Raw genomic sequence first — 19,849 nt, 5'->3', positions numbered from 1 at the left:
TCCATGTCTGTTGTTGAGGTTAGAATTTAAAAAGTGCAGTTCTTGAAGATTTTTATAACAACGTAATTGTGGTTTACACACGGTTATTTGTTTTTGCGTATCTGTCTTATTGTAAAGTTGCGTCTCTATTACTCGTTATGTGAGTAAATGAGACAGCATATCCACACTAACACAAGTAAAGTCTCCATACTACGTTGTAATTAATGCGTAAACCTTTTTGCGCGTCATTTATTATCAAGTAATAAACGATTCTATGAGCAATAGTAAAATTTTTGCATTGCAACACAATAATAGCATTTCCTTATGCCCAAAACTAAATCTTGCAATAACCTAGCATGGCTAGCATCTACTAGAGTTTTAGTTAGAACTTTTCAAGTATCTACATATTGTATCCAATTACTTATTATATGAACAAAAGATCAGTTTGTTTAAATATGTAAGGCATAGCTAATAATTGTATTTATCTTGTCAGCAGAGTCCGATATCCGAGATGTCGGACTCGGAGGCGTCGTCGCCGTCGCCCGGCGCCGTGCGCCGGCGGAGGTCCATTCCTAACAGAGTGTCCACCGCCTCCAGCGATGAGGATACTCCTAGACATTCGGTGAGTAGATCTAACATTAACACTGTTCTAATAAGAACCAGTCGAAGTCTCATAGATTTGGAAAGTTCAAGCTTTGTTCCAAGCCTTCTAATTGAAGGAATATGTCCTGCTTTTAATCAGCTGAACGGCAGCAGAATGCATTTAATCAGTGTTTAAAGTACCTACCCAACTAAAGGTACAGGTATGCAGTTCCTTGTCCATTTTATCGAGTGTATATACCTACTATATGCTTAACTTACTTTTATCTCTTCTAGTCTGGTGCAAGTCAACCCTCAGCGCCTCTGAAGCGGGGTCGTCCCCCGAAGGTGCGGCAGTCGGAAGAGCGGCCGCCGAAGAAGCGCCGCGGCCGGCCCCCCAAGCCCCGCCCCCCGACGCCGCCGCCCGCCGCCCCGCACCTCCCCCCGCCCGAGCCCGTCACCGTGGACAGTGACGTGGAGCCCGACCCGCCGCAGCATCACGCGCTGCAAGACACTAAGACGCATATCTTTCGCAAGGTTTGTATACTGAAATATTGATGCCCCATGTTAAGTATGTAACATTTTTTTTAAATCATCTTCTGTCTTATGCAAATATCTCATTTGTCTGGTTGTTCACAGGTATTTACACCTAAAGCAAAGAGCGACGAGTGTGGTGGAAAGGGTGGTAAAGGAGGAAAGGGCAAGGGAGGAAAAGGCAAGGGCCAGGTGACCATCATCGAGAGGACGCCTGAGTCCGGCCACGACGAGGACTCGCGCCGTCATCGCTCCCGCTCCATCGAGCGCAGGAACGAGGAGGCGCTCGCCAGACTGTCGCCGCCGCAGGAGATCGACCGCCGGCCAGAGAGGCCCGACCGACGCCGTGACATCGACCGACACGACCGACCCTCCGTCGAGAGGTCTTCCAATGACAGAGTACCTTCCGACAGGATACCCGAGCGACCGCCCAGCGATCGAGTCCCCGTCGACCGGATATCGGAGAGAAGTTCCTACGAGAGAATACCCTCCGACCGGATACCCACAGAGCGCACCTCCAACGATCGAATACCGGACCGACTCACGGTCGACCGGATATCGACGGATCGGGCCTCGACGGACCGGGGCGCGTCGGACCGCTCGTCGTCGGCGAGCGACCGCCGGTCGGCGGACAGACTGTCCGGCGGGCTCTCGTCGGACCGGCTCGTCGACCGACACTCCTCCGAGCGGATACCGGTCGACAAAATGGAACGGTTACCGAACGAGAGGGTCCCCCACGAGCGGTTATCCGGCGAGAGAATGTCGCACGAACGGATAGCGAGCGAGAAATCGCACGATCGTCTTCCTGACACGAAGGGTCGGCTGTCGGACAACAAGATGTTAATAGACAGGCTGGCGGAGAGCAAGGCGTCCATCGATAGATTGTCCGACAACATGATGTCGATCGACAAGGGCGGCGACAAGCTGGAGCGGACCTTCGTGCGGGCCGAGGCCGACGTCGGCTCCGGGCTCAAGTCCGGCCGCGGCTCCGAGAGACACGAGGAGGCGTCCTCTAACGGTAAGCGAACTTTTAACATGAACTATTCGTTTTTGTCAGTGAATACCGATATACAACTAAGATTGAAATTAGGTCTACACTTGACCGAAAATTGTTGTTAGGCTTCTATACTAATATGCTAAGTTATCCCCCCAGTATCGGAGCGACGGCGCCTGCGGGTGGTGGTACACGTGCCACTGGCCCGGCTCCGCGCCGACACGCTGCGCGCGCTGCAGCGCCCGCGCCGCCCGCAGCTCAAGCGCACGCACACGCCACACACGGAACAGGTACGTGTACTTATACCTGTTCATACATTCTCGGATATATTCCTCTGAACGTTAATTACTGTTTTGATACTTTATTATTTCGTGATACTAATAATAATTATCTGTTTGTGTACAGAGCGGTGAGGTAGCGGCGACGAACCACGAGCGGACGGACACGTACGCCGGACAGACGCCCATCTACTTCTCGTACTTCGAGCGCCTGCCCGCCGACGCGCTCTCCGACGAGGAGCGGGACCACAAGTACGTACACGTACATACACACATGTGCACACACGCACGCACCAACACGCACTTGCGTATACGCTCGTTACGCTTGTCTACTATATATATTATATATAGCAGACAATACTGTCTACTATATTAGGGGTATATGAACGTTTAATATAGTAGACAAGAACAGACATATTGAACTATTCCATTCCGCTAATTCGTGAAGAAACACAAGAATGATTAAGCTTCATTGCTACTAAATCTGTGGAAAACATTTTTTATACGATATTGAAGATAAAATACCCGTCTTAAATCAGCAATAATTACTTACTTATGAGTGCACCTAATGCAAAGAAAGCAGCCTTAAATTGTTACTAAAAATCAGTACTAGTTTTAAAAAAGCTTAATTTATCTAACCGTCCATTTTCTTTTAGATATTACCTAGAAGAAGCGACCCGGCTCCGTACAGCAGCCGAACGCTCCCAGGAGCCACTACCCCGCGTCATGTTGTACCTGGAGTCAGTGCTGTGCTTCGTGCTCACCGGCCGGGTGCTGGAGCTGGAGCTGGACACGAAGGGCGCCTTCACCATCTACCGCGAGACCATAGAGTACATCAAGTCTATACACTCGATGCCGCAGAGGTTTAGGGCCTCGCCGCACGATACCTTCAATAAACTTGATATACTCAGGTAAGTTTGTTTATTGATACATTTTAAGTAGCTCATACTCTTATCCGAGATATAGCCTATCGTGCCGCTAAATCTTATTTTAATCGGTTGATTCGTTTGGCTATGGAAGGGTAGAGTTACTTTTTTTAGTAGTACAATAAAATCACGCCTTTTCCTCATAGATGCAGGAACCAGCTAACAGATTTTTATAGTTATAGTTCAACAATGGCTACTAACGTTTTTTTGTTAGTTATTTAGACTTTCCTTGATATTCCGACTGTTTCCTCATTAGGGACAAAGTAGATTGAATTCATACGATACTTTATAACCTGATATTTTATTAAATTCTACCAATTTTAGTAGCTTAGTAACTTGATATTATTTCATTTAAAGAAAGAAGAATTATTTATTACTGCCTGAAAGAAATACTTTAATAACAAAAATATCAAATATCTACTACAATTAGTAGTTACTTTGATGTAATAATAAACCCGTTAATCAATTACAATGCTGCACGCATATAATTGTCAATTGTTGATCAGAGTAGCTAGAACATTGTTCTTTGTTGCATTATTAATATTTCTGATAAGTCGCCACGCTAATGGATTCCGTTGACTGAACAATAGATGTGATCAATTGTGATTGTGACGTGTTTCTCATAAAATTATAGGAGAGGTGAAACTGTAGTACCTAGGTATAATACCTTTTTGTACTAATGTTAGGTGTTTTGATGCTTATTTATTTCGTTATTTTTCTAAGTTGTTCAAGAGTAATTAGGTAACCTACCGACCTCGAATGTAAAATTGTCGTGGGATATTAAAAAAAATTCCTGTACATCGTGCATAGGATTCCAAATAGTGCATAGGATTATAAATCCATCCATAGTGTGTTACTGTCTTTATTCGATTCAGCTTTTTTCAATTTTACGGCCTTCATAGTAAAAAGTTATGCTACCATCGCAGCGTCGGAAGGTTGTAGGTTAGATTTCCACACAGAAAAAGATATGTGTAGTCCACAAATATTTGTTTCGGGACTGCAGTTTTATTTTGTGACCGTTATTTGTAAAAGTCACCACGTCACAAAACCAATTCTTAGTATGGCAGACCTTTTTTAAATGCATTAAAAGGTTAAGACAGCCTGTTCAATGTTCATCTAGTAACGATTTTTATTCATTTCCCTCTAATATACAATACTAATATTCATTGAACACATTGCAGTCTCCGCGTGCAAGCGCTGCTGTACCTGCGCATGTTCAAGATGTACAACCGCGAGGTGAAGGAGTACAACAAGATCGTCCACGAGTACCAACAGAAGGTACGTACTGATGTCTGTATCCACTTTTATTCTTTATCCACTTATTGCCCAAGCGAGTAACGTAGAAACATGTCCATATTAACATGACGAGTCAATTTAAAGTGTTTGATAAAATGTTAAAGAATTTTGTTCCAATTTTTTATTATTCATAATTTCGAAATCAACTTTTCAAACAATAACAACGGTTGATAATCGCTTTTGAAACACGCAAAAAGAAAAAAAAATGAAATATTAAGTTCATTAATTTCATTATTTATCATCATCATTACATTCAAGTATTTTTTTAATCTATGAATTTCTCTTTTTTAATTAGTGAAAAAAATCGAATCCATGTGACCTGTTTCTGCGGTGCTGTTTTTATTTTTTGTAACTTACAGACATAAACTTCTTTTTTACAATAAATTATTATTATAAAAAGTGAAAAATTAATTAATTAGATTTAGAAGTAAATAAACACTGTTAATTTAACTAATACATTTTTTGCTGTACTATTGTCTGTAAGTTATTACAATCCGATTATTATTTTTTTTAATACTTTTTTTAATTTTCTTTTTTATACCATTTTTTTTATTCCTCAAAGTAGTACTGTCTAGTATTTCACACACAATTCTGTACCTTCAGTGAAAAGTGATACATCTCGGCCTAGATCGGTTCTCATATTCACTGATTAAACTTCTTAAAAAAAAATTAGCTAAATTTCAGTCTTATCCCCGTTATTATAAGATTGAAATTGAGCGAGTTGTTTTTGTGAGTAGTGATATAAGTAAGCATTTATTTCTGGATTTTTTTGTGTAAAAAAATACTTTTTCATTCGTATCAAAGTGTACTGAACCCATATTAATATTTCTAAAATGTATTTTAATACGACTCAAGATACCACATCTTACGCGACTCAAAAGTTTTTACTTCAATTAGTACAAAGTGATATAAATCGAATCCTATCATAATACATAAAAAAATAGACACAATGCAGTTTAGTGCAAAGTGGTACATTTGTACATAAACCATAAAAATACAAAATTATTTTCATAAAAGGAAGTGACTAATGATACAACTGCAAATCAATCAATTTACACGTAATTTACCTAGCTAACTTTGATGTGATTATAAATTGAATACATATTATATTAATATAAACTTACGGAACATAGAACATAGATTTATGTGAAAAATGATAATTTTATAGTAGAATCAAAACTATCGCCAAATTTTAGAACTGAATTAGCGGAAAAATACGTAAAAGTGATTTAAGTTCGCGCAGCTCTTACGCACCCCGTCCCGCACCTCTTAGCGGGGGGTATGGAAAGGGCGCAGGAGACGCGTGATTGTCAGTCTCGTATGTGCGATTATATATTATAACGTAATATTGTATATTATAACCAGAGGCGTATTTTAAGATGGCGCGCCCCGGGCTCCTGTAGCATTCCGCCCCATCAAGGAATGAAAGATAACTAAAAATTTTTCATTTTTAACAAATTCGTAAACGTTTTTTACATCGTCCTTATCAATTTGATTTATTAAATCGGCTTTAATCGACCTTCACCTCCTCTAAGGGAGGCAAAGTCGTCTAGACCTTTAATGCTCAGTTCCGCGGTCTTTGTGTGCCTGGACACTCGGACGGTGTCCTCCCTGATGACTTCCCTCAAATTAGAGGCCAGGGCGTCGGCTTTTCCGACCCCTGCTACCCCTGGGAGCTCGAATATTCGTGCTCCCGTAGCCGCAACTCCTCCAATGTAGGCTAGGTATATTTTGGCCTGCGCGTCCCCAATAACGTCGGTCGCACCGCTTTTTGCCGCTTCCAGCTACAGCGTGATGATCACTGCAGCCGATTTCGGAGCCCGAAGTTTGGGCTTCCTTCTTTTTCTTGCCCTTTTAGTCGGCTTCCGTAGCATTGGGCGCCTTGGTTGCCTTGCTGTTTTTCCCGACGAACTGCCACTCATTGGTTGCCGTCGTGTTAGTCGACAGCGGTTTGGAAGAAACCGCACTGTAAGAAAGCTGCGGCTGATGACCCTGCTTCGCCTTGGTCCGGGGACCTGTGAGTTGCGGTGCTGTGGCGGTGGCGTGGCGGATGCGTTAGCCGGTGCAACTGAGAACGCTGCCCCTGGCTTTTCTAGCGCGGGGATCGGTGCCGTTGCCTTTACCGGTCTGGTGGCGGGCACGGGAAGTGCCCCTGCCTTCTTTTCTGCCACTAGGGGCAGACGGATGCGAGGCTCCGAGCGAGCGATTTCTGGCCTGAGGCGCCAGATTCTCATTCGTGGCATACCGCTTCTCGACTCCGACACTGCCAGCTTGATGTTCCTGGCAGCGTCTTTGAGGGATTATATAAAGTTCCCTTTGAGGTGACCGGATTTATCATATCATATCTTTATCAGCCACCTCCACCATTGCCTCGTGGTTGGTGAGGATGGTATCCGCCAGCTGGATGGCGAATTTGTCCTTGGGGTCATTGTCTGACACTCGCTTCGCGGCGCTTTCTTTTCCTTCCCCGCCCCATCCGACTCCTCGGACTCAGGGCGCGGTCGTCTCTATCGCCAAAGGTGGCCGCTCTCGCGTAGATGAGTTGCATCCTAAACCACGCTCATGTTGGAGCCAGTGTCGGAATCGACACTAGACTCCCGAGCGACCTTCGACCTCGTCCTCACCGGCGAGGGTCCCGCGAAACTGGGCGTGCGCCGACTCTCTGCAACTACGCAGTGAAGATTGCTGTTCTTATTGCCCCCGATCTCCTCAGATTGGGGCTTTTCGCCCCTCCCACTTACATCAATGGGGTTCGTTTTAAAATTTATATTATCCATATAGTTCCCGCGAGTGTGGTAGCAAGTATCGTTCCACCGAGGTAGAGGCTTCATACTCCGGTGACCCTTATACCACTAGAGGGCGAGAGGCGCCCCAGGGGCCGCTTGCGACTGGTATTCCCTCGCATAGCGAGTGAACTTTGACCACGCAAGGCCCCCAAAGGTGGCGCCACTGCCGGAGTTACTCGGGATTTTAATAGAGGTGGTCTACTCGCGATCGGTTAGAGCAAGGCCCTCGGTTCATTCGGTTCGGCCCACCAAGGATGGGCGGGTTTACGATATCGGACGGTTGACGAGGGCGGCAGTGGCCTGGCTCCTCGTCAGCTCGGGGCACCTTGAGTGCCCACCGAGCCCGTCCTCCCACTGACGGCTCACATGTCCCGCACCTGTGTCCTCTGCAAGCAGAGGGACACGCATAGTAATTTTTTCTTCCTCGCGATCGCTGTTTCCCCAACTTCTCAATGTTACTTACCCCCTCACCACGATAAGTTGCAGACCCACTAGGGGAAAAATCGACGCGCCTACCTCGAACTCGAGCCGGCCAACATTGAAACATATAGACCCAAGATAGTTACTAGTCCAAGAAAGACTGACTTCACTTCAGAAGCTTCGCGCCGTCACACACTGAATTCTGTTCTGTTCCACTGCCTCGCCGTCCCGGTGTCTATATAACTTTATTATTTTTCTAGATAGACGAGTACATGTTAGAACTTCTAAAAATTACTTTGCGCAGGGCGACGTAAGCAATATACTAAAATATTTTTTTTTAGCGTCAGACTTGCTTCAGACATAACAAAACCGAGGTGGATAAAAAATACACGGTTCAACCAGTGCAGGAAAGAACAAGGGGCGGCTTGCATACTTGGGAAAGGTGGCTCAGGCGTGTTCAGCCTTACGTCTTAATTTTTTTTTTACTTTTCCAAATGTCCAAACCAAAGCTGTCGGGGCGGCCTACCGGCCGCCCTTGGGCCGACCCTGGGCCGCCCCTGGCGGCCTGCCGCCCCGGGCTATAGCCCTTCTAGCCCTAGGGTAAATACTGTACCTTCAGTGAAAAGTGATACATCTCGGCCTAGATCGGTTCTCATATTCACTGATTAAACTTCTTAAAAAAAAATTAGCTAAATTTCAGTCTTATCCCCGTTATTATAAGATTGAAATTGAGCGAGTTGTTTTTGTGAGTAGTGATATAAGTAAGCATTTATTTCTGGATTTTTTTGTGTAAAAAAATACTTTTTCATTCGTATCAAAGTGTACTGAACCCATATTAATATTTCTAAAATGTATTTTAATACGACTCAAGATACCACATCTTACGCGACTCAAAAGTTTTTACTTCAATTAGTACAAAGTGATATAAATCGAATCCTATCATAATACATAAAAAAATAGACACAATGCAGTTTAGTGCAAAGTGGTACATTTGTACATAAACCATAAAAATACAAAATTATTTTCATAAAAGGAAGTGACTAATGATACAACTGCAAATCAATCAATTTACACGTAATTTACCTAGCTAACTTTGATGTGATTATAAATTGAATACATATTATATTAATATAAACTTACGGAACATAGAACATAGATTTATGTGAAAAATGATAATTTTATAGTAGAATCAAAACTATCGCCAAATTTTAGAACTGAATTAGCGGAAAAATACGTAAAAGTGATTTAAGTTCGCGCAGCTCTTACGCACCCCGTCCCGCACCTCTTAGCGGGGGGTATGGAAAGGGCGCAGGAGACGCGTGATTGTCAGTCTCGTATGTGCGATTATATATTATAACGTAATATTGTATATTATAACCAGAGGCGTATTTTAAGATGGCGCGCCCCGGGCTCCTGTAGCATTCCGCCCCATCAAGGAATGAAAGATAACTAAAAATTTTTCATTTTTAACAAATTCGTAAACGTTTTTTACATCGTCCTTATCAATTTGATTTATTAAATCGGCTTTAATCGACCTTCACCTCCTCTAAGGGAGGCAAAGTCGTCTAGACCTTTAATGCTCAGTTCCGCGGTCTTTGTGTGCCTGGACACTCGGACGGTGTCCTCCCTGATGACTTCCCTCAAATTAGAGGCCAGGGCGTCGGCTTTTCCGACCCCTGCTACCCCTGGGAGCTCGAATATTCGTGCTCCCGTAGCCGCAACTCCTCCAATGTAGGCTAGGTATATTTTGGCCTGCGCGTCCCCAATAACGTCGGTCGCACCGCTTTTTGCCGCTTCCAGCTACAGCGTGATGATCACTGCAGCCGATTTCGGAGCCCGAAGTTTGGGCTTCCTTCTTTTTCTTGCCCTTTTAGTCGGCTTCCGTAGCATTGGGCGCCTTGGTTGCCTTGCTGTTTTTCCCGACGAACTGCCACTCATTGGTTGCCGTCGTGTTAGTCGACAGCGGTTTGGAAGAAACCGCACTGTAAGAAAGCTGCGGCTGATGACCCTGCTTCGCCTTGGTCCGGGGACCTGTGAGTTGCGGTGCTGTGGCGGTGGCGTGGCGGATGCGTTAGCCGGTGCAACTGAGAACGCTGCCCCTGGCTTTTCTAGCGCGGGGATCGGTGCCGTTGCCTTTACCGGTCTGGTGGCGGGCACGGGAAGTGCCCCTGCCTTCTTTTCTGCCACTAGGGGCAGACGGATGCGAGGCTCCGAGCGAGCGATTTCTGGCCTGAGGCGCCAGATTCTCATTCGTGGCATACCGCTTCTCGACTCCGACACTGCCAGCTTGATGTTCCTGGCAGCGTCTTTGAGGGATTATATAAAGTTCCCTTTGAGGTGACCGGATTTATCATATCATATCTTTATCAGCCACCTCCACCATTGCCTCGTGGTTGGTGAGGATGGTATCCGCCAGCTGGATGGCGAATTTGTCCTTGGGGTCATTGTCTGACACTCGCTTCGCGGCGCTTTCTTTTCCTTCCCCGCCCCATCCGACTCCTCGGACTCAGGGCGCGGTCGTCTCTATCGCCAAAGGTGGCCGCTCTCGCGTAGATGAGTTGCATCCTAAACCACGCTCATGTTGGAGCCAGTGTCGGAATCGACACTAGACTCCCGAGCGACCTTCGACCTCGTCCTCACCGGCGAGGGTCCCGCGAAACTGGGCGTGCGCCGACTCTCTGCAACTACGCAGTGAAGATTGCTGTTCTTATTGCCCCCGATCTCCTCAGATTGGGGCTTTTCGCCCCTCCCACTTACATCAATGGGGTTCGTTTTAAAATTTATATTATCCATATAGTTCCCGCGAGTGTGGTAGCAAGTATCGTTCCACCGAGGTAGAGGCTTCATACTCCGGTGACCCTTATACCACTAGAGGGCGAGAGGCGCCCCAGGGGCCGCTTGCGACTGGTATTCCCTCGCATAGCGAGTGAACTTTGACCACGCAAGGCCCCCAAAGGTGGCGCCACTGCCGGAGTTACTCGGGATTTTAATAGAGGTGGTCTACTCGCGATCGGTTAGAGCAAGGCCCTCGGTTCATTCGGTTCGGCCCACCAAGGATGGGCGGGTTTACGATATCGGACGGTTGACGAGGGCGGCAGTGGCCTGGCTCCTCGTCAGCTCGGGGCACCTTGAGTGCCCACCGAGCCCGTCCTCCCACTGACGGCTCACATGTCCCGCACCTGTGTCCTCTGCAAGCAGAGGGACACGCATAGTAATTTTTTCTTCCTCGCGATCGCTGTTTCCCCAACTTCTCAATGTTACTTACCCCCTCACCACGATAAGTTGCAGACCCACTAGGGGAAAAATCGACGCGCCTACCTCGAACTCGAGCCGGCCAACATTGAAACATATAGACCCAAGATAGTTACTAGTCCAAGAAAGACTGACTTCACTTCAGAAGCTTCGCGCCGTCACACACTGAATTCTGTTCTGTTCCACTGCCTCGCCGTCCCGGTGTCTATATAACTTTATTATTTTTCTAGATAGACGAGTACATGTTAGAACTTCTAAAAATTACTTTGCGCAGGGCGACGTAAGCAATATACTAAAATATTTTTTTTTAGCGTCAGACTTGCTTCAGACATAACAAAACCGAGGTGGATAAAAAATACACGGTTCAACCAGTGCAGGAAAGAACAAGGGGCGGCTTGCATACTTGGGAAAGGTGGCTCAGGCGTGTTCAGCCTTACGTCTTAATTTTTTTTTTACTTTTCCAAATGTCCAAACCAAAGCTGTCGGGGCGGCCTACCGGCCGCCCTTGGGCCGACCCTGGGCCGCCCCTGGCGGCCTGCCGCCCCGGGCTATAGCCCTTCTAGCCCTAGGGTAAATACACCCCTGATTATAACGATATATTCTAGCTTGTAGCAATAATCACTAACTAGTTTTAAAAAAATCTTTGGTGTAAAGGGATACAAATGAATATTTTCATACTATTCTTTAATAAAACAAGGAAATAAGATTGCTGACAATTAAATTGATCATATTAGTTTTACGACTTTTGCTTACAATAACTGTTTGCTAGCAAAACAGGGCAAAACGCAAACCTTATAACATTTCACACCAAACGATAACTAAATGTGTAAAATAATGCAATTTGTTTTAGACCTATCTACACAAAAATTAGCAAAGAAAATTATAGTGTACAGTGATACAACTGGCTATTTTTAGTAATAACTTAAATCTCGTGCAATATAATGAATTCAAACCTAGGTCTAAATAATCTTATTGGTATTATGTACTCGTAACACATACCGTTTTTCATTTTAAAACGTCAGAAACATAATGAGAATTTTTTGAATCTTTAACTTCAAATTACTCAAAACTGTGATTTTTGACTTGTATCACTTTTCACTGATGGTACAGAATACACCCCTGATTATAACGATATATTCTAGCTTGTAGCAATAATCACTAACTAGTTTTAAAAAAATCTTTGGTGTAAAGGGATACAAATGAATATTTTCATACTATTCTTTAATAAAACAAGGAAATAAGATTGCTGACAATTAAATTGATCATATTAGTTTTACGACTTTTGCTTACAATAACTGTTTGCTAGCAAAACAGGGCAAAACGCAAACCTTATAACATTTCACACCAAACGATAACTAAATGTGTAAAATAATGCAATTTGTTTTAGACCTATCTACACAAAAATTAGCAAAGAAAATTATAGTGTACAGTGATACAACTGGCTATTTTTAGTAATAACTTAAATCTCGTGCAATATAATGAATTCAAACCTAGGTCTAAATAATCTTATTGGTATTATGTACTCGTAACACATACCGTTTTTCATTTTAAAACGTCAGAAACATAATGAGAATTTTTTGAATCTTTAACTTCAAATTACTCAAAACTGTGATTTTTGACTTGTATCACTTTTCACTGATGGTACAGAATTGTAACATTATAATTTGAAGCTGCGCGTTGCATACAATACCAACATTTGCTATATCGTTTCTATCTCGTTGTTGTAGCCGGCGCTAGCAGAGTCAGTGTCTCCGTTGTCGCCGACGCCGTCGCCAGCTGGGTCTGTGGGGTCTGTGGGGTCTGGCTCTGTGGGGTCAGGGTCTGCATCAGGCTCGGCTTCATCAGGATACTGTTCGCTGGCACATTCCGTGCCGGCGCACGCTCACCAGGCGTTATTGTTGCTGAATAAGTACTACGCCTTCCTGTATGTGGCGCACGATCTGTGGGAGCAGGCTGATTCGCTCTGTCGGCTACGGGCTAACAGAGGTATGTACTCAGGTTTTGTTACTTCATTTATTTATTTATAAATGTATGTTTTTGAAATGTTAGGTATGACATAGTTGGTAGCATTGTGCATTTTTTTCTGTAATTCTTATCAAGAAGCAAACTTGTAATTTTTTATGCTGTCTTGTCATAAATTGCAGAATTTTTTGTGATACCTATAGGTTTTTTCTGAATTATTATTACTAGAATGATGTACAATAGTATTATATTTATTCTAATATCAAGATGAAAAAAATATGAAACTAACATATCATCATATCATCTCGTATTGCAGATCTGTTCATAGCGGTGGACCGCAAGTGCGGGCCGCTGTCCCTGTCGTCCACGTTCCGTCACCTGGTGCAGTACGTGCGCCACGCCATCTCGCTGCTCAAGACCGTGTCGCGCGAGTGACCGCGCGCCGCCTAGCGACACCCGCGCCGCCCGCCCCGCACCCGCCACTGCGCCTATGTACCGACCTATCACGACGACTGTCTGCAACCACAACAGCAGATGATGGATGAGTCGCAACCGCAACCGTCGTATGTGCAAAATTTGCAACAAGATTCACAGTACATGCAACAATCGCAGATGTTAGACCAGTCGTATTTGCAACAGCAACAACAATCGCTTCAAGAGTCCTACGAGCGAGATGAACAGAGCTCGGAATGGCTGCAAGAGTCGTACTTACTACAAGAACAGCACTTGCGACACGACTTACAGTTGCTCCACGACTTATATTTGCAACACGAAAGGCATTTGCGACGCGACTCGCAGGCGCTCCATGAATCGTACTACTTGCAAAATTAGTGACAGTGTGGGGTAATCGCACGGGACCGCAGTGTAAAATAGTTTTTTGGATTCAAACTTGACAGTTGAACTTCACAAATGTATCTATAGTGGTGTATAAACATGAACTGTAAAGAAAAACGGTAAATACCTTATGTACCATAATACCAGTTCGGTCAGAAAAAGTGTATTGTGTGCAGTGACCGTTCACTGTCAGTCACTGTACATTCTTGAGTCGGCATTAGCGAATGAAATAGTGCAATATCGCTTGACTACACTCCTGACCGGATTACGTGTAAACTATCCAAACAAACCCAACGGTTCCACGGTTGAAGTCAAACGTTAAATTCCAGACAAATGTTTGATAAAACCGAACCGAACGTAACAATTCCACAAATTGTAAAACAGAAGAACGCGAGAGTTATCTGTATCGATGTTAGCTTCCATTGTTACTTGGCACCAACGTTGGCCCAAACGTTGGCCACTCACTCCGATCATCGCTTAAATCAATACTGTCTTCGCATTTCGTTCTCTTCCCAAATCGATGACCAAAAAGCAAGTGTAAAAGTGTAAAATTTGTAATAAATTGTACATAAGGCTTCGTTGCGTAGCAACCGAGAGCGGCGAGTCCGATTTGAATACTGACTCTGTATTATATAAGTGATAGACTAATCATATCTTAAGTGTTTTGCGTTGTAGTTTTACTTACCTATCAATGGAAATGTTTTACTGTCGGGAACACATATACGAATTGATCGTTTCTTAGTGTAATGGGAGTTATACGACAAAAAAAATATTTTGATCGCATGTGGGCCAATCGAGTATATTATTAATATCTCAAGTTTGTAAGGGATCACTTGTAGGTCTTCGCAATAATTTACAGATTTGTACTTTCGCTATTCATTTAACGCGAGTGGGGTACGTGTAATTTGTTTTATAATTTAGTTTAGATATAATTATAGTTGAACGACGGTTGATTCACTCGATGTGATCACAAACAAACACCAATTAAATTTCGTGGTGTGTTGTTGTAGCAACTGATGGAAGATAAAGCCTAGTATTAAAATAAACAATAATGTTGACAATTGGATGTACTTTGATGTTGATACAATAGTTTAGCTCTCGGACGTAGCGCTGTAGTATCGGTGCGAGAGAATTCGACATGAAATAAAGTGATATTTCATCTACCTCATGAGTGTTGAAATCGTATAACAATTGACTATTACTGCACGGTAGAACGAGTAAGGCCATTCTCATTGCACAAAGCACGAAGCAAAATTTCAACCAATCACAAAGCTAGCTATAAATGCAGCTCAATGATTGGTTGAAATTCATTCACGTTTATAAAGCAATAAAAATCCTTAGCCCAATTTTCAGGCTTATTGCAATGAGAATGATCGTCTTAGACCACGACTTCCATTAATAAAAAAATAAAACGTGGATTAAAATTATTGTACTAAAGGATAGTCTAGCTAGCTTGTAATGTACTTGTATATGATAATAACACCTGAATATTGTTTATTGTTGTCGCTAGGAGATCGTTGGAGAAGTCAGTTGCTTTAACAACACACCGTCAACGATTAGCGAACAATATACTATAGGAAACATGTTCCTGTACAACAGTTAACTGAATATTTACAGAACAATGATAGAGCAAAACCCTGTTTATTGTCATGTCTTACTATAAAAACATTATTTCGTATACATATCAAATAATTTGGGGACAAATCAGGTAGTTTCATTGGATGTAATCAATGGTGATCGTATGATTTAGTACGCCTAGAACGTTCAAGCGATCGGAACACATTGATGTTTGATTATTGACATTATTTGGAGTGACAATAAATACTCTGTTAGGGGAGCTAGATTCCTTTACGTGTAAATTACATACTGCCCTTCGAGCCGCGCTGTAGGTATGAAATCGACAACAAACAACCGTTTCAACATTGAAGCGCAATTCAGAACAAATCAAAGTGAAAGAATCCTTTCGTTAATAATAAAAAAAAGTTCAAAATATATTTTAATTAATACTTTTAAAGAGTACAATATAAATGGTCGACATGAACAGATTTGACTCTGATACAAATGTCCGTAACACCAATATATTATCTATTTCTCTCGGTTGTTTATCAAATTTATGTTGTGATTGTATATACATAATATTATTATATTATACATTTTGTAATGAATATACATGTTAGTGCCAGATAGGTTTTTGTATGAACGTTTATAGTAAGAGTGGTGACAGGAGAGACGAGGGGCGGTTCACGCGATCCGACGAGTTACTGTCGAGTGACAAGAAATGCCTTGTACATAGTATATCGTAAGAAATGTGTAGTTTTCACTCTATATTTTAATTTATATAATGTAAACTATATTTATAGGTAAGCGGAAAAGGAGAAATTAACATAATAATGTATGTATAATGGTGCGTGTTTGTGATGTGTAAGTGTCGAGGCCTGGCGTGGAGCGTGACAGTGGAGCGATCACGGGATCTGTTCATCACACACCATTCGTTTATGTTATCGTACATGTTCGTAGCCGAGCTTGCAGCGTTCACTTATTAGCTATAGTTAGATGTAACGCGTCGGTCCTCAACTCTCTCGCGGTACCGACACGTCGACACGTCGACACGTGGATACGTCCGACACCCACGCTAGTTACCAGCGCGTACCTTCTACTTAATGCTCGCCGCCGGGTCGTACGTTCAGTGCGTGCTCGCGAGCCGGACTGCGGCGCCGTCGCCCCGCCCACCTTGCATTCTGACTGTGTTAATGCATCACATTTATTGCTGAGATTGTATCACATAGATAATGTAGAGAATTAGGATAAGGAATATTACATTTGTACACGCATAAGTCGAAATTATTCGTGTTAATAGAAATAATTGTGGCTGTCGGGTGATAACTGATTGAACCGCCTTTTTACTTAAATTTTACAAGGCGTATTGCCACGTGATGCGAGCGGGCGGCACGTGCGACGCGCTCGCAGTCTTCTCGCAGCGGAATGTTCAAGGTACGTCGCACACTTACACTATTTGTTATAAACTCGTAGACGAGATGGACGCCTGAACGTACCGACTCGACGCACGTTTAGTTTTCGTTCGTCTTAATACAAAATAATTAGCAGCAACATTCGATTATCTCATACAACGATCGGTACTTACAATCCGCACAAATGTTTTATTATAAATTTTAGTTGAATTATTATTATTATTTATTGTGGCATCGTATTACTTTTAATTTTTATTGCACACCAAGCGAAGTTTACTTAAATTTTATAAGTTATTGCGAGGCAAAAGATCTGGCTATGTAGTGTTGCAAACGTTTCGCTTTATTTGTACCGTTTTGATCAGTTTTGAACAATGATTCCTATTTTTATTTATTATTTTTTTATGAATCATATATTGCATCTCGTTCAGAAACTCGCGTCTATGTACTTGGTTTTTGTTATCGTTTTAGTTCTTATTAAGTTATGATTCAATATGACATTTTTGTTTTGTTGCTTATTTTGTCATTAAGCTATTATTTTGACCTTTATTGAAATTATACATAAATATACTGTGATTGAATAATACACAAATCCACAAAGTTAAATTTAATTATAATTACCCAGGTTTTAATTTAATAATAATAATAATGTTCTGGGACTTATCTTTATATATTATACGTAGTGGCGAACGCTCTGCGTGTTTTAACTTAAACAACTCTTAATGAAGTGCGCATTTGTTTAAAGTGCAGTTATTTGTTTAGACATGTCAGTGGATTACTTAATTTAAACTTTCCTCGCACATGTGTAGATATCTGACCTTTTATTTTGAGGTGAGTTCTAAATCTCAATTAATGAGCCCTAAAATTGAAACCAAATTGACAATTATATCCTAAGTTGATGATCAAGAGCGCTGGTTAGGAAGCATTAGGCGATTGTTTTAGGAAATTGTAAAATACTGTTTTCTTTTTTTAGTAGCATCTTGTGTTGATAGCATGTATAATTTGTTTTTTTTTTATTCGCGTTAAGAATTATGTATAAATTTGTTTTCCTCTAATTTTATTATTTGTGTAACTATACCTTATGTTATTGATAATAGAATACATTAATTTTTATGTATGGATTTATTTTTGTTTCTTTATTTTACCTTTCCTTTGCACGAGCGATGTGTGGGTTGTGGATGGTAGTCAATTTTATAGTTACGTGGATGTTCGCGAGTGTATGTGAGGACGCTTTAATTAAGATATACATAGTGTGTAACGAATTGCCTTCGTCAATTGCCGGAACACCATTCGCGCAGTGATCTACCGATCCTGTCCAAGCTAACGTCGCAATAATAGCCCAGCTGTGATCGACAGTTATGCCTTAAAGCAAGTGTCTTCGGCTGCCGATTTTAGAGTAATGTTGATTCATTATACAATATAGTAAGTGCGGTCGCAGTACGGCGGTTCGAGTTTGTGTCAATACAAGTGAGTCGGATAACGCTTAAGCAATTAGTTCTAGATTAAGCTGAATGTTTAGATTATAAGTAGGATACATCATACAAAATTGTATCTATACTGAAACACCAATTGAATACCTCTCTACCTATTTCTAAACTTGCTGTGTTTTAAGCGTTTGCCTTCCTCTTCTATCGTTGTTGTTTAGAAACCCGCCCAATTCTTTGTGACAATAATCCTTTGGATGTTTGTAATTTCGACCTATGATATCAAACCAACGAATTTTGTATTTTTTATTATAAGTTAGGGTTAGACCCCGTTGAGAAATTGTCAGTGAATTATTAACCAACAATTGTGTAATCTTTTTGAAGCAAAATGTTGTCTCCTTGTTTAAAAATCTGAGTTATATGTTATATTTCACTACAGTTTAGATTCTTGTGTGTTCCCTTTATTCGATTCTCGCTTAACTTCAACCGTGATTATTTGTGATATTGAACGACAAATGATTGGAACAAAGGTGAGAATTAGAAAATTAATCAGAAATTTAGAATTAAAAAGCAATAATAAAAAATCTTGTGATAATCCGCGTTAAATGTTGTACGGAAGCTGAAATACACCAAAATACGGAATATAGAAAAATATTTATTGAAATCAGCTTCCTAGCATTTAGATAGCGGACTTTATGTACCTGCAAATACTTTATTAGTTACTAAGCATGCGTAATTGGGATGTGGTGTTAAAATAAGGGATGACATCGGAAAGATAAAGTTATGTTCTACTGCCTACGACCATCGCTGACGTACTGCGGCCGCACTATGGCGAACACCATGCAGAGATTATATCAATTATAAAAGCTAAAGATATATGTATAGTAGTTGTGTGTTAGTGTAATGTAGGACCGCTGCAAGCTCCCCGCGCACCGCTGCGCGCACCGCTGCGCGCACTACCGCGTGCCACTCTGACGCAACGCGCTTTGTATACGATAGAATAAATAGTTTTGCGATCATATGTTTACGCAGCATATATGATAGATACCTATTTATAATCCACTTGCACTTATATTTATAGTTGACTAACTAGGATAGTTTGTTATAGGTTAATAAGGCAATGGTCACACGTAACACACGGCGATTGACAGATTGTCTTCCTGAGCACTGTTATTATATCTATTGACTTGTTTCTGCTCCACAGAAATGCAACTTAAACTTACAATTATATATGTTACACGTTACTCTATCTGCTAGCTAATTATTTCATATGTTGATACTTAATTTAAATTTATTTACTCGTAGTACAATTTTCTTGTTTTCTCTGTCAACGATTTGTTATAAAGCTCAACTATAGATATAGGTATAAGAGTATTTTGTTACTTCCAACCTTTAGTTATAGTGTTCTCTTCGAGACAAAGTTTATTTTGCGATAAATTATATTTTTATATCGGAAACGAGACCTCGGTCTACTACGAGAGTACGAAACTCCATAAATAATTCTAAAACGTCGAGTCTAAACGTAGTGGTCCCGTAGTTATCCAAGTGCTCCTATTGCAATAAACCCTACGCCTATGATATGCCTGATTATATTTAATATTTCTAACTTAGAATCGCTA

General features: G+C 41.9%; 1 protein-coding gene across 6 annotated transcripts in view; it reads left to right on the top strand.

Moving 5' to 3' along the window:
* The window catches only part of LOC142980625 (uncharacterized), a 224,501-nt gene extending 206,574 nt beyond the window's left edge, over nucleotides 1–17,927 (top strand). For 5 of the 6 annotated variants that reach the window (XM_076126115.1, XM_076126114.1, XM_076126112.1 and 2 more), the window contains 9 exons: nucleotides 473–601; nucleotides 856–1,095; nucleotides 1,198–2,110; nucleotides 2,246–2,376; nucleotides 2,492–2,616; nucleotides 3,021–3,275; nucleotides 4,472–4,580; nucleotides 12,772–13,030; nucleotides 13,323–17,927. In XM_076126115.1, coding sequence (XP_075982230.1) covers nucleotides 473–601; nucleotides 856–1,095; nucleotides 1,198–2,110; nucleotides 2,246–2,376; nucleotides 2,492–2,616; nucleotides 3,021–3,275; nucleotides 4,472–4,580; nucleotides 12,772–13,030; nucleotides 13,323–13,441 — 2,280 coding nt within the window. In that variant the 3' untranslated portion in view covers nucleotides 13,442–17,927. The remainder of the gene's footprint in view (nucleotides 1–472; nucleotides 602–855; nucleotides 1,096–1,197; nucleotides 2,111–2,245; nucleotides 2,377–2,491; nucleotides 2,617–3,020; nucleotides 3,276–4,471; nucleotides 4,581–12,771; nucleotides 13,031–13,322) is intronic. The other variant, XM_076126113.1, reaches the window with a different exon arrangement.
* The last annotated feature ends 1,922 nt before the right edge of the window (nucleotides 17,928–19,849 follow it).

Source organism: Anticarsia gemmatalis, chromosome 18 (genome assembly GCF_050436995.1).
Source record: "Anticarsia gemmatalis isolate Benzon Research Colony breed Stoneville strain chromosome 18, ilAntGemm2 primary, whole genome shotgun sequence".
In the NCBI taxonomy this organism is placed as follows: Eukaryota; Metazoa; Arthropoda; class Insecta; order Lepidoptera; family Erebidae; genus Anticarsia; species Anticarsia gemmatalis.
Note: the sequence above shows the minus strand (reverse complement) of the source record. Positions and strands in the feature narration are given on the sequence as shown.